This window comes from Leptopilina boulardi, unplaced genomic scaffold (genome assembly GCF_019393585.1).
Source record: "Leptopilina boulardi isolate dan_hultmark-lab unplaced genomic scaffold, ZJU_Lbou_2.1 LbouV2_70, whole genome shotgun sequence".
In the NCBI taxonomy this organism is placed as follows: domain Eukaryota; kingdom Metazoa; phylum Arthropoda; class Insecta; order Hymenoptera; family Figitidae; genus Leptopilina; species Leptopilina boulardi.
In genome coordinates this window covers 648,588-662,772 of record NW_026138017.1, presented here as the reverse complement: position 1 = coordinate 662,772, position 14,185 = coordinate 648,588, and the positions used below count along the sequence as shown (strand labels likewise).

At 22.4% G+C, this 14,185-nt stretch overlaps 1 protein-coding gene across 5 annotated transcripts in view; it reads left to right on the top strand.

Moving 5' to 3' along the window:
- The window catches only part of LOC127290551 (zwei Ig domain protein zig-8-like), a 171,003-nt gene that overhangs the window by 75,932 nt on the left and 80,886 nt on the right, over positions 1 to 14,185 (top strand). Inside the window, exons 5-6 of one of the 5 annotated variants that reach the window (XR_007844380.1) lie at positions 2,247 to 2,584; positions 4,199 to 4,576. Coding sequence is in view for 3 of the 5 variants with exons in the window: in XM_051319224.1 (XP_051175181.1) it covers positions 2,247 to 2,659 (413 nt within the window). In the remaining 2 variants the exon portion in view is untranslated. Of the gene's footprint in view, positions 1 to 2,246; positions 3,324 to 4,198; positions 4,839 to 14,185 lie in introns of those variants that run through there. The other 4 variants (XM_051319222.1, XR_007844379.1, XM_051319224.1 and 1 more) reach the window with 4 other exon arrangements.

Sequence of the window (14,185 nt, the reverse complement as noted above, 5' to 3'; positions counted from 1 at the left end):
AAATAGTTAAACATTAAAAATAAATATTTCTATATTTTAACGACTTCATATAAAATATAGTCAATTTTGCGGAAATGATATATAATAAAGTATTAATGGTCTTAGACGAAGTTATATATATAGAGAAATATATAGTTCACGTTTAAAAGATGTTTTAATATTACAAGACATTGAAGCGGATTATTTTCCTAATAACAGCAAAAGCTGAACGTGAACAAGAAATCATGAGGATATGAAGTAATTGATAAATTATTAAAATTTCTTCGTAATCATAGTACAGAATAAGTTATTGTAGTGTAGAAAGGGAGCTCACAAACTTTGATAATTTACGAACATATATATATATATATACATATATATATGTTCGTAAATTATCAAAGTTTCTTAATGTTAAGTCTTACTTAACAAAATGGTTTTACAAATTTTATGTAGACAAAAAAAGAAAGTCATAACATTTTTTGAAAAAAATTTTTACACATTGTAGGAGGGGAGCCCATGATGCTAAATGGGGATTTATTCGAGCGTCGTCGGGGCCATGATATTTTGTAGTTTAGATGATAAGAAAAATAAAAAGTTTTATAAAGTTTTCCTTTTCAGTTGTGCGTTATGCGTATACAAATTTTCAAAAATGTAAAATGTAAAAAATGTGAAAAAAATTTTGTAGTAATTACAAAAAAATTAATAATTTTAATAGAATAATAATAATGACTATATGACATGATGATTCCCCCTCTCTCGTCCCATACAAATTCTAATAACGCGAGCATTTTGATTTTGTGCTATAATAACTGAATTTAGATAATATCATCCGCGTTGGAAAATTATTCGTGTGCAAAGTTGCGAGAGAAACTTTGCTCTCTGACATTTAATGAGATATATATATATATTTATATAGCTATAATAAACTAATTAAAAATATTTAAAAAATAATTTCTTTTGTATATATAATTTATAATAACCAATAATTTATATATTATTGATAATTTTTTTTTTTTAATAATTATTTTCAAATTGAAAAGTATTTTGTGACAATATATATATATATATATATATATAGTTTTGAGGAGATGAGGTATTATTAATTAATTATTAACTTTAGGGTTGCAAATTTCCAAAACTTTGCACATCAAACTTGAGTCAAAACTTTCCTCAAATTGTTTTGCGATCTGAATATAACTTGAAGTAGTATGTTCTTCAATCACATATCAATAATTCAAAAAACGGTTTTTGAGTTTATGTATATAACTTTTTCAAATTATTGATAATTGTTTTTTCTTAATGTGAAATTGGAAATAAATATTACTGTATATAAGATAAAAAAAATTACTTTTATAATTAAAATTGCTTTTTATTAAAATGAATTTAAACTTTTTTTTTCAAAAAAAATTTTCATACATTAGAAGAATAAAGTGAAATTAATGACATTAAGTTTTTAGAGTAAAAATGAAGGGTAAATTCGTTACCCACATTTTTTCTACAAAAATTACAGAGACAATTTAAAAAAAAAAATTTCCTAAATAAACTTTAAATACACTTTGTTATTTTATGGTTCAACTATAACCAAAATAGCCTTTTTTTGTGTCAATTGTTTATTTATAATTTTAAAAAATTGTGAAAAAACGTTAGTGTAAACAAAATAGAAGACAAATTAAAATTGAATTTTATTTTAAATAAAAAATAAATACAATGAAAAATATAATAATTGTATTTTTTATTTATTTAATTATTATTATTAAATTTATTTGTTATTTATTATTATTTTTATTGTTCTGAAGAAAAATTTGAAAATTGGATGAAAATTAAAGAACATAAAAACCTGAACAAAAGAGAGACGATGAGAAGAGATTAAAAAGTTTAAAGAGGACGTTTTAAGGAAGAGGAGTAGAAAAAAGATTATTATTTAATCCCGTTAAGATTAATTGGACATTTTAATTGGTGTTTTTTTTTTTGTAAGAGATAATTATAAAGAAAATAAATATATTACATCCGCAGAAATCATTTTTCTTTGAATGAAGAAAAAGAAATTTTATAAATAAAAATAATTTTCATTATTATATTGTGAAAGGAAATTTAAAGAAATTTTTCCCTATCGTTTTTTCTGATAAAATTATTTTTTAAAAAAAAAGAAAAATAGTGTGAATTTTTTTTTTTTTTAATATATTTAAAAATTATTAGAAATAGAAAAAAATTTCTCTCATCATTTATAATGAAAATGTGAATTTTTATTTTTTTTTTTGTTGTTTCAGAGGCCCGCGCCGAAATAATTGGACCAGCGGAGAAATTTGTACGTCCCGGAAGTACGCTTCAACTTCATTGTATGGTAAAGAAATCGACGGAAACGCCGTCCTATCTTTTTTGGTATCACAATATACGAATGATCAACTACGACGTTCAGCAAGGTGTTAATGTGAGCACGGACCTTTTGGCCCGCGAGAGTTGGTTAGAAGTGCCGCGGGCATCCGTTCGTCATTCCGGAAATTACACCTGCGAAGCCAGCAATGCTCAACCAGCGCGAGTTTTCGTTCACATTTTCAACGGTGATAATCCAGCGGCAATGCAACATAGTCTGGCCTCATCTCCATCGGTAATAGCGTGCACCGCCCTGATGACCTTATTGACCGCACTCAAAATAGCACTTGATGCTATATCTATTCGATAGGCTCCTCTCTCTCACTCTCTCTCCACCTCTAAACTCACTTTAATTATGAGGTAAACGTCAGCGTATCAAAGCCCTCTCCTATATGCTAGAATTGTGCAATCCCCCAGCTTCAGTTAATTGGACGAGCCTCTTCAGGTATATTCAGCAAAAGATTAGAACAATTCAAATCCAAATTCAGGTTATTCAGGAAACAATCCTAATATGTATATATGTATATCGTTCACAAGTTTTCAAATTGCTTTCGATATTTTTTTTTTTTTTTTTTTTTTTTTTTTAATAAATACATTGGGAAAAAAAGTTAGTTGCAACATTTCAGTTTTTTCTTTCGAGAAAAATCGTTTTTAGTTAGCGATACTAGCGCTCTTGTGGCGAAATTGTTGCAACTCAGGTGAGAGATGAAAATGGCGGACATCTGCGCATGCGTTTTGTGTTTCTCGTTGAGAAACTTTGAGTTAAACGTATATTTGTCTCACTAGTCTAATTATTTGGCGTAAATAAAATTTTTTATTTAAATCAAATAAATATTTATTAGACTGTGAGACAAATATATCATTTCTCTGGGTGAAATGCTAGAAGTTGGAGAGATTTTGAAAAGAGAAGCAATATTAAAAAAAAAAAAAAACTAAACTTTTCATTAATAATTTTCCTAATTTTTTTTTATCAATAATTTTCATAACTTTTTCATAAAATAATTTCTATAATTTTTTTTAGTGTTTTAAAATTCAAATAATTTTCTTTAAAAAAATATATATATATATATATATATATATATATATATATATATATATATATATATATATATATATATTTATTATTTAATTGATAATATTAAAATTAAGTAATTTTTTTTAAATAATAATAATAAATATCCACTTTTGTTTTTAGTAAATTGTCTTTTTTAAATTGTATCGTTGACAAACAATTATTGTATGGTTGCATCAATTAATTTCAAGTGATTTTCATCTGCGGTTAGTCGATCGATGATATAATAATTAATGCTGGGAATTGTAGAGATTTTGAAAAGTGAAGCAATATTTTTTTTTTTTAAATAATTAAATTTTTCATTAATTCATTTATTTCTATAATTATTTCCAAAAAACATTTTTTTTATTTATAATTAATAAAATCCGGACCACTGACCGGAAAAACTTTATATTTTATTTAATTATTAAAAAATTGACAAAAAATTTGTCCCCAAACCTTAATTTACTAAAATAATGTAATTTATTTAAAAATATTATAATTTTGAATATTTTGAAAAATGTTTATAAATGATTTTGATATTTAATTATTACCTTTATATCGAGCTCATTGTTTACATTGAAATACAAAGGGATAAGGTCATAATAATATGGATATAGAAAATCCCAAAGATAATAAAATCAGTTGCAATTTGTTTATTGACCTGTTTAGACGTGCGGTAGTCAACGTGATTGTATATTTTATTTGTAATTTATTTTTAATTTATTATTTAAAACGAAAAAATTTTGCTTTCATTAAAAATTTTAATTTTTTATTGTTTTTTATTTATTTTTTCAGATTTGATGTTTGCATCGTGAGTTCTTGGCCCTTTTTTTGTAATTCCCAAACGAAAAAAATCTAGTGTTATAAAATTTTTCGTGAGTGTTCGAAATTCTTGAAAAAGCGATCTAAATATTTAGAAAAAGTTTATAAAAATTAAAAAACAAAATTTATTTCTTTTATAATATTCAAAGGTTTTTAATTTGTTTTAAATTTTTTTTTCCCGGGAGTGTTCGAAATTTCTTAAAATCGCGATCGCTTTTAAAAAGTATTTTTTATTTCTTTATTATTTAAACGTTGTTTTCGGGAGTGTTCGAAATTTTTTAAATCGCGAGTGTTTTCCAGAAGATCAAATCGTCGTAAATGAATATGCGATACATTGGTTGGAGGCGAAAGGTTAGATATTTTTATTTCTTTTCTTTTTTTTTACAAAATAATAATGACATACAATTGTTTTTCTACTAAAAAATTTAAAAATATTACATTTTTTTTACCTACAAAAAGGTTAGTACCATTTTTAGAGCTCAGGAAATGATCTTTTAAAAGCATTAATTACGTTTTATATTTAGAGAACTTTTAATAACATAAATTGTGTTTTAAAAGTGCTCTACAAAAGCGATAGTTTTTCTTTTTTTTTGTTAACTTTATGCCTAGAAAGACGGGGATTTATTTTTAAAATTTTAATGAATTTAATTTTTTAAAAAAATAGTTTAAAATAATTAATATATTTAAAAAATTAGAGGAAATATATTTAATTTTATGAAAATTTTAATTATTAAAAAAAAAGCTTGAAATATTTCATTTATTTTATTTATTTGGAATATTTCAAAAGTATTTAATATTTGTTTTTCAATATGAAGGAAAATTTAGAAAATTTTAGATTAATTTTTCTAAATTTTCGTTTTTTTGTAAATACAAATAATTATATTTTATTATGTTAAATTATATTAAATAAATAAAATTTTATATCCTCTATATCAGAGGAAAAAACGAAAAAAAGACGAGATATAATAAATTAAGAATAGAAAAATTATTAAAAAAAAAAAAAAAAAAAATTCAAGTAAAAGTAATAAGTTAAAAAAATTGATTTTTTTCCTTTAAAATCTTTTCAATTTACAGCATTATTTTCTGGCTACATTGTTATATCAATTTTACTCTAATTAATGTGTAATATTTATTTTCAATAACAATATAGGTTTTAAGTTTCAAAGTTTATTTTTAGAATTAACAATTCATTTTTAAAATGGACCTTTTGTATATATATTTTGTTCTGTTTAACGGAAGGCTTTTGTTTGTTTTTCATCTATAATATTTTTTATGTGCTTATTGTAGAATGTACAGAACATTTTTTTTTGTAATTTCAATTTTGCTTCAAGCTCAACATATCAGTATTTTTAAAAAATCTTTTCAAACTATATTATAAAGGAAAAAGATTTTATAATGTTGCAGAAAAAAAAAAAATAATTTACTATTTTCTTTTTTATTTTTGAAATTGTGATACGAAAAAACGTTGTAAAAATGTTAGATTATTTTTTCAAGCTTTTGTTCAATGTCCATTTAGAAAAGCTTTTTTTTTTTCACTGGACATACATGAGTCATGTTAATGGAAAAATGGTCTCTCAGGTTTTTTTTAAAATTATTTCAATCCACATTTAGTTCGATTTTTTTTTTTTTTTTTTTTGACATTCAGAAAATTACAATTTTCATATTTTGAAAAAGAAAAAAAAAAATGTACAATAGAAAAGGAAAAATATTAATAAATTTTTTGCTATATATATAAAAAGAAATATTAATATTGACTAAAGAAATATAATTTCTAATGGAAAACAAATTTTTTCGTTTGTTTGAATTATAAAAGTTTGATTCCTCCTTTTTTTTCTCATTTATAAATTGAAAATTTATTGCGAAATCTAGTTTTACTTTATGAGCATTTGCATTTATTGCTTTTAGATTTTGATTCAGGTTAACTTTGTTACTGTGATTCAAATGCAGAAGGAGTAACTATAGATAGTCAATGCCGGGTTTAATAACTATAGAAGCGATAATAATTTATGTTTTATTGAAAGAGAAATATTATATATTTATTTAAAAATAGAACTATTTTACTTGAAATAATCGGTTATTTATTTTTATAAAATAATTTTTTCTCTAAATTATTATTCTCTAAATTTTAATAATTTATTTTCAATTATTACTGTTTGCTATTTTCATTTTAGTAATTAAGTAAAATTAATTTTCACTAGTTGATTTTTTTTTTTTTAATTTAATTTTTATATTAAATATTAATCAACGGGATAAATCCTTTGACTTTTTTTCTCACGAAAATTACACTTTAAATTTTCCACATCACTTGAAATCACAATTTCATATGCTTGAATATATCACATGAAAGAAAGTAACATAATATTAAATTTTGAAATCATATAATATAACAGATATTGAAATTGGTGGAACGCGGAGAGGGGGGGGGGTGGGGTGAAAAATGATTAAATCAATTTCTTTTTGAACTGTAAACTTAATTTGAGCTCTTGGCCAATATTCTAATATCCTCAGCGTTTGATTCGATTTCTTTCTCTTCCAAAGCTAATATTATACCTCTGCATTCAAGTGGTAATTTGAGGTAAATTAAATATTCATGAACAGATGTTATGGAGGTTTTGAATCAAACACAGAAAGTGAGAGAGAGGGAGTAGGAGAAAGAGAAAGAGAGAAAGAAAGAAAGTCTCTTCTGTCATCGTTAGTTCGATTTTTAATTACATCGTGTGTTCTTCACAGTTCAAGCTGTGCAAGTAACGACGTTTTTTTTTTTTCTTTTTAAAACAACTGAACTGTGACATCTATCGATTTTATTCTACTTTTAAATAGTGTCTGCATTTTTTTTTTTGGTTTTAATGATACTAAAAAATTTATAGTATCTGCACTTTTTTTTTAAATAAAGGAATATAATTTTACGGTATATTTTTTTATATAGTTTTTTATCTTTTTAAAAAATTTTTTATATAATTATTAGAGAAATAGAATGAGAACCAATAATTTGGAAAAAAAAAATAGTGTATTAAAATTAATGTTAAAGAAAATTGTATCCAGTAAATAACTTTTTTTTTCGCTATAAAATATTGGAAGAGATTTTATTATTTTAATGTTCAAATTTACTTTACCGTGAAAGCTCGATGAATATTTCAAAGTATTTTTAATAATCAGAAGTTTAATAAAAACTTAAACTACTGTATAATATGAGAAATACTAAAGTTATTTGAAAAAAAGTAAAAAAAAAAGAGAAAAAAGAAGAAGAATAAGACAAAAGTGAAATTTCCTATTTTAAGAATAGTATTCACCTCAGGTTGTGGAATATGTCTAGGAACATATTTTAGATTTTCATTTAATACAACCTTGGTGTATATATATATATATATATATATGTATCTTGAAAAACACAGAAAACGAAAAATCAGATTTATCCTGTATTCCCGTCATGGTCATGTCCGATCCTAAGAAGTTTATGATCTTCAAAAGTTTATATATACGAAACTTAAATAAGTTCGTTTCGAACTGAAAAGTTTATGAGAAAATAAAGAAAAATTTTACCCTTTAAAAAGTTTTGCCTTTTTGGTTATGCAGTTTTTCCTTTTTATATATATATATAATAATCTCTTTGTTATCACTTTTTTTTATTGACGTTAAAACTTATTATATAGAAAATAAAATAGAGCGGATGGCACTTGAAATTAATATTAGTTTTTTTATTGCTTTTTAATTTTTTTTTTCATTAAATTTTAATTATCTTTAATTTTTTTAAAATCAAAAGTATAATTAATAATTTTAAATATATGAGATATTTTAAAAAATTTATATTTATGAAACATTCATTTATATTTTTATTTGTAATGTTTTACGGGTGTAGAATTTTAATTAATTTCATTTTACAACGAAAAGAAGAGGAATATATATATATACTCGTTATATTTTGTGCTTAGGAAAAAAAAGAGTATATATAGAGTACAGCTATGCATGCAGGATGAATTCTATCATCTAGCAGTTTCTTTTAAGGCGAAATAAATGTATAAGGAGATGATATGTGTTTTGCATGTATAAAAGGACTTCCTTAAGAAATGAAATTCTAAAGCATGAATTCAAAGCAATATACTATATATGAAGATCGATAAGCATCCTGAGTTGATTTTCTAAAATGTAAACTAAGTAAATTGCAAAAGGGAAAGCCAGGGACAAAAATGAAAATTTAAATTTTTCATCTGTTACTCATTAAGTTTTTATGCTTCGTAAATTATATTTTCTTTTTTATACGAGTTATGACAGAGGTCTCTTTCTCTCTTCCTCTCTCTCTTTTTTTGCTCTACGGAGATTGAATTGATTACAATTACTAAATGAGAAATATAATTAAAATTGTAAGCTTCCTGCTATCTTTTGTTTCAATTAATTCACGGCAGTGGATTTTACTTGCTTCTGTTTTTTTTTTTTTTTATGACTTTGTTTGAACTCATATTGAATTAAGAGTCCTTACTTGTAGAGATGACTTTTGTGTGTAAAAATGGTCTTTTCTGACGATCCTTGACTTGCACAAGCGCGTTAGCATTAGCACTTTAAGTGAGAATTCTCGTAAGAACATCTTTTACAGTCTTTAATTAAACTGAGAGACTGATACTGAGACATTGAAAGGTGCAAACAGAGCAAAAGTTACTTTTCACGTTTAAACAAAAAAAAAAAAAAAAAAAGAAAAAAAAATAAATAAGAGAGATACTACGACGAGTATATTTACCCTCGAAGGTTTCGAAAATAATTTCATCATTGAAAACTTTAATGAAGAATTGTTTCCTGAAAAACTTTTGAATATTAATTATTTAGATTTTGTACTGTATTAAGAAAGCTATATGCGAAAATATTTATAGATAAAAATTGTTTCCTTTTTTTCTTAATATGTTTGTTTTTTATTTTTTTTAATTTCATATTTTAATTAATATTTTATATTTTTCATTTAGATTATAAAATTCTTTCTTATATGAAATTTATTATGAATTTCCTTTTTGTTTCAGTTATTATTATTATTATTTTTTTTTTTTTAATTAATATTTGTTTTATATTGCCAATTACATATATATTATTTTTTTTCTCTTTTATAATGGAAAAATTTCCGTTACAGTATTATAAAAAAAAAATCATTTTTCATTTATAATAAATAATAATAATTCTTCATTTTTCTCTTTTGTCAGTGAAATTAATTTCTTATTTTTCTAATGAATATAACTTTTTTTTTTTATATTAATAGCGAATGTCCTTTTATTTCTGCAAAGACTTGATTGTTTCTCATGGAATTCATTTTGCTTTTCTAGAGAAAATTGAATCATAAAATGTCATCTTTCATTACTTGCATCTTTTCTTTCATTCATTGTAAGAAAATAAATAAAAGAAAATAAAATAAAATTGTAAATTGTGATAATGTTAAACTATACTAATAGAAAATTATCATCGAATTTTACCCTCGTCTTTCATGGTAATATTTTAATGCTTAAAGAAATTATTATTATAATTTTTTATTATTATTATTATTATTATTACAATTATTATTATTATTATTATTATTATTATTATTATTATTTTTATTTTTATTATTATTATTATTATATTGCCAAGTGTGGAAAAGTAGCCGCGTTTTATTTTCAAGTTTTAAGCAACTTATAAAGTTTGTTAACGATGGAAAGTATATATTATATATATATATATTCGTATAATAACTACTTTAAGTTTTGCGAGTGACCTGAAAATTGTTTTATCACATCTGTTTACAATTTAGTTAATAAGTTATACAGTAATTAAATAATGGAGTTGATAAAGGCCAAAACTTCACAATTGTGAATAGAACAATTACAGAAGTTATACATGACAGTAATGAAGATAATTTAAAGTTTCTTCTTCTGAGTGAGATTCGTGTGAGCTGTGATGAATTAATGTGTGATTGACAATGTATGAAAATGCGCGCACACACACACAAACATAGGTGCGCAATAATTTCGAGTACAAGTTATTATATATATATTTCGAAGTGATTTTAAAAAACATTCTTAATTTTGAATATGATTAAAATTACAATTATTTGATTTATTATTATTATTATTATTATTATTATTATTATTTTATTTTTTTATTATTGTTTTTATTATTTTTTTATTATTTATGAGTATTATATTAGAATTAGTATTAAATATAATAACATATTCATAGGTATATAAATATATATATATATATATATTAAAGTACTAGATAAATTATTATTACATAAATACATAACTTTTAGGACATAATCAATTCTATGTAATATAATAAATAACTGTCTCGTCAAATTAGATTTGTGAGATTCTGTTATATCCTCTGCATGTTTTTTTTTATCAGTAGTATAAAAAAAAAAATTTCGGATAACTTCATTTAGAAGAAATTTTTTGATTTTTTTTGTTTTAGGCACTAGTAGTGTGAGATATTTTTAGTCAGACATTTTTTCGAAAAATTTATAATGTGACAGCAGCAGTAGTGCAGAACAGTTTTAGTCAGACATTATAAAATATTAAAAAGTAGTGTGAAAAAATTTTATAATTATATATTACGTTATTAAAATTAAATTTTTTTAGTTTTTAAATTATAGTAGTAAAAGCTGGTTTTAGTCAGACTAAAATTCTCGTGTGCTTTGTGTAATTTTTTTTTAAATCAGTAGTAGAAGTAGTTTTTGGTCAGACAGATCATACTTCGATTTTTCGCAAAATTTAATATCAGTAGTAAAAGTAAGTTTCGTAGTAAAATTTTACAAATTGTAAAATAATTTGAAAAATTAAAAAAATTTCATTTTAGTAGTGAAAAATAGGTTTGGTCAGACAATTTTTTTTTAATTTTGTAATTTTTCTATTTTAGTAGAAAAAAATGGTTTTCGTCAGACTGTAACTTTACTAATTTCTATACCATTCTCGTAAGTAGTATAAGTTAAATGTAATTTTTTTTATCATTTCTTATATCAGTAGTAAGGGTCAATGGTTATTTTTTAATAAAAGTAGTGAAAGGTGGTTTTAAGACAGAAATTTTTTTCTAATTTCCATATCTGTAGTTTTTGGAAGACAATTTTTCAATTAGGTGTTATTTCACTTTCAGTAGTAAAAGTCTGTTTCAGTCAGACATATTATGTTGCCAGTAGTATGAGTAAATTTGTAGTCAGACTGACTCTCCCATCTTTTTTACTTATTATATATCAATAGTAAGAGAAATTTTTAGTAAAAATAATTTTCATTTCATTGAATAGCTAAAATTTTATTATAAATCCAAAAATAAAATTTTATTAAATTTAAAAAAAAAAATTTGTCAAAAGAAAGTTTTATATATAGGGACTTTAAATGTTTTGTAAAAAATTGCTTAAATTGAAATTGATGCTTTTCAATATTTTGTGTTAACGTATAGTGTTTAGAGAAAATACCTATGTAACCACATTTAAGTGAAATGGTTTCATGTGTTCTCTAATTACAGTATTATTTAAGCACATATAATTATATGTAAATGTTTTGTTCAACAAATCCTAGTTAAGTGGGATCCTTCATTATTGGACTAATGGGCTAGTGTACACACTAAGTACATACTATGGTGGCAATGTACTGCAATATCGTAGAAATAACGCAGGTATGTATAACGGTTCTAAAGCTTAAAGATAATGTAATAGTACAGCATCATTTTAATTAATCTCGAGGAACCCATACAACGATTATTTGGAAAACAACCATTCTCTCCTGTCGCTTATAAATTATTTTCTATTGTCGTGATTTTATCAACACATATTTCACGAACAATAATAATAATAATAATAATAATAATAATAATAATAATAATTTTCTATAGTTTTAATTCTGATAAATTTTGCAAATTTTTTTCAAACAAGTAAATAAATTTCAACAATTTACAAAAACAAAAAATTATTTCTGATATTTTTTCAACAATGAAATAATTCTGTAGAATAAGTTGTTTTTGTACAAAAAAAAAAACTATAAGTTTTAACGAAACATTCCTTTCATTTGAAAGTATATTATTATATTTTTTTAATTCGAAAAAACTGATCGAGAGAGGAAGTATTATTTGAATTTCTTCACACGTAAGGTTTTCCACGATAACAAAAGAAAGCAACCACAGTTTTTCATTTTTTTTTTTTTTTTTTTTTTTTTTTGCTTATGTTTTTCTCCTTCGAGAGTTGCTTTTTCCATTAAAAAGTGAATTTATAATACCAGAGGGTTCTTCTGGCGAGAACTTAGGGTAAACTTGGAAATAGGTATTATAAAAAAAAGTCTACATAAAACTTTTTTTTTTTTTTTTTATCTATAAAATTGGATATTGAATTTTGTGGGAAAAAATTTTTTTTCTATTCTTTTTGATGATTATTTCTTAATTTTTTTTTTTTTGGTTATAGAATTTGTGTGTAAATGATATAGCTAAAAAGATGATTTCTCATCTCTTAAAAATTGAAAATATATATATTTTTTTTAAAGATTTTATAAGAATGTGAGACATTTTATCAAGAAATTTATGGAAACAAGTTACGATTCTATAAAAAAAGGTTTTATACAGCTGTGTGACATTCTCGATGATCATAAAGCCAAAGAAATTTCTTCATATGTATGGCCTATCGAAAAAAAAAGAAATTGAAGATAAAAAAATAGATGATATTTTTCATAATTTATGAACATTTCAAAGTTCATAAATCGTGTGTGAAATGTATTTTTACAGAAATAGGTGTAATTATTTTTCATTTTAGAATATTTTTTCATAAATTAACCAGAAGATATAAATATTTTATAGAAAAAAATATTATATAGATGTTTTTTTTTATTGATAAAACATAATTTTCAATTACATTAGATTAAAAATGTTTTCCGTAGTATTTTTTTTTTTGGAAAACAAAATTATTAATGTTATTAGTATAATAATAAGATTTGAAAAAAAAAATAAGTAAATTGACTGTGTACTTGCCATTTTCGAGTGAGTAATTTCCCAGTGAGATATTTAAATTTATTTTGAGTGTAAACTGCAAATTATATTTCATGGCTTTTGCGTTGGAAAATGTTTTTGAAATGAAATACAAAGTCAAAAGCGTATACAATGTTCAATTCAGTAAATACAAATTTTAATCATAAATAGCTCGATAAAGGGATAACTTTAAAACCGTAATGAATATTTTTCAACAATCAGAGTTTCATTATTAGTTTTTATATTTTTATTGAAACAATAATACAATAACATTCATAATATCAATGTTTATTATACATAATTCAATATTAATTAAATAATTATTAAACTAATATATATATATATATATATATATATATATATATATATATATATATATATATATTAAAACTTAATTTATTAATTAATTCAATATCTATTGAATATTTTATTAAATAAATGAATATTTATTATTCATTTATAAACAATAAAGTTTAATTGAAATTTTTCATCATTTTATTTGATCATAATTTTCACTATATTCTAAAATTTACATATTTTAAAATTTTTTTTAATAAATTATACTGTACAATTCACTTTTTGTCACTCAGTTATAAATATATATATATATATATATATATATATATATATATATATATATAAATTTGTTTATTAATGATTTAAAACGCTAAGGCTTAATTATAAATTTCTTTTGTCATATGCGAAGAATTTTTATAAAATGAAATACTTCCGTTTGGATGAAATGAAATTTATAGTTTTGTAAACTGAATATTTTTTTTTCAAAGACATTTATTTTACTTCTAAATTAAATGTTTAATTAAAAAAAAATTCAAAAAGACTATTCTCTCTTTCATACTTGATGAAGTATCTTGTAATAAAATTTCTTTTGTATATTACAATAATAAGAATAAAAACCCTTTTTCTTCTAATTATAAATATAATCAAGATTTTACTATATATATATATATATAGTGTAATTAAAACATTCTGTTTTATTATATAATA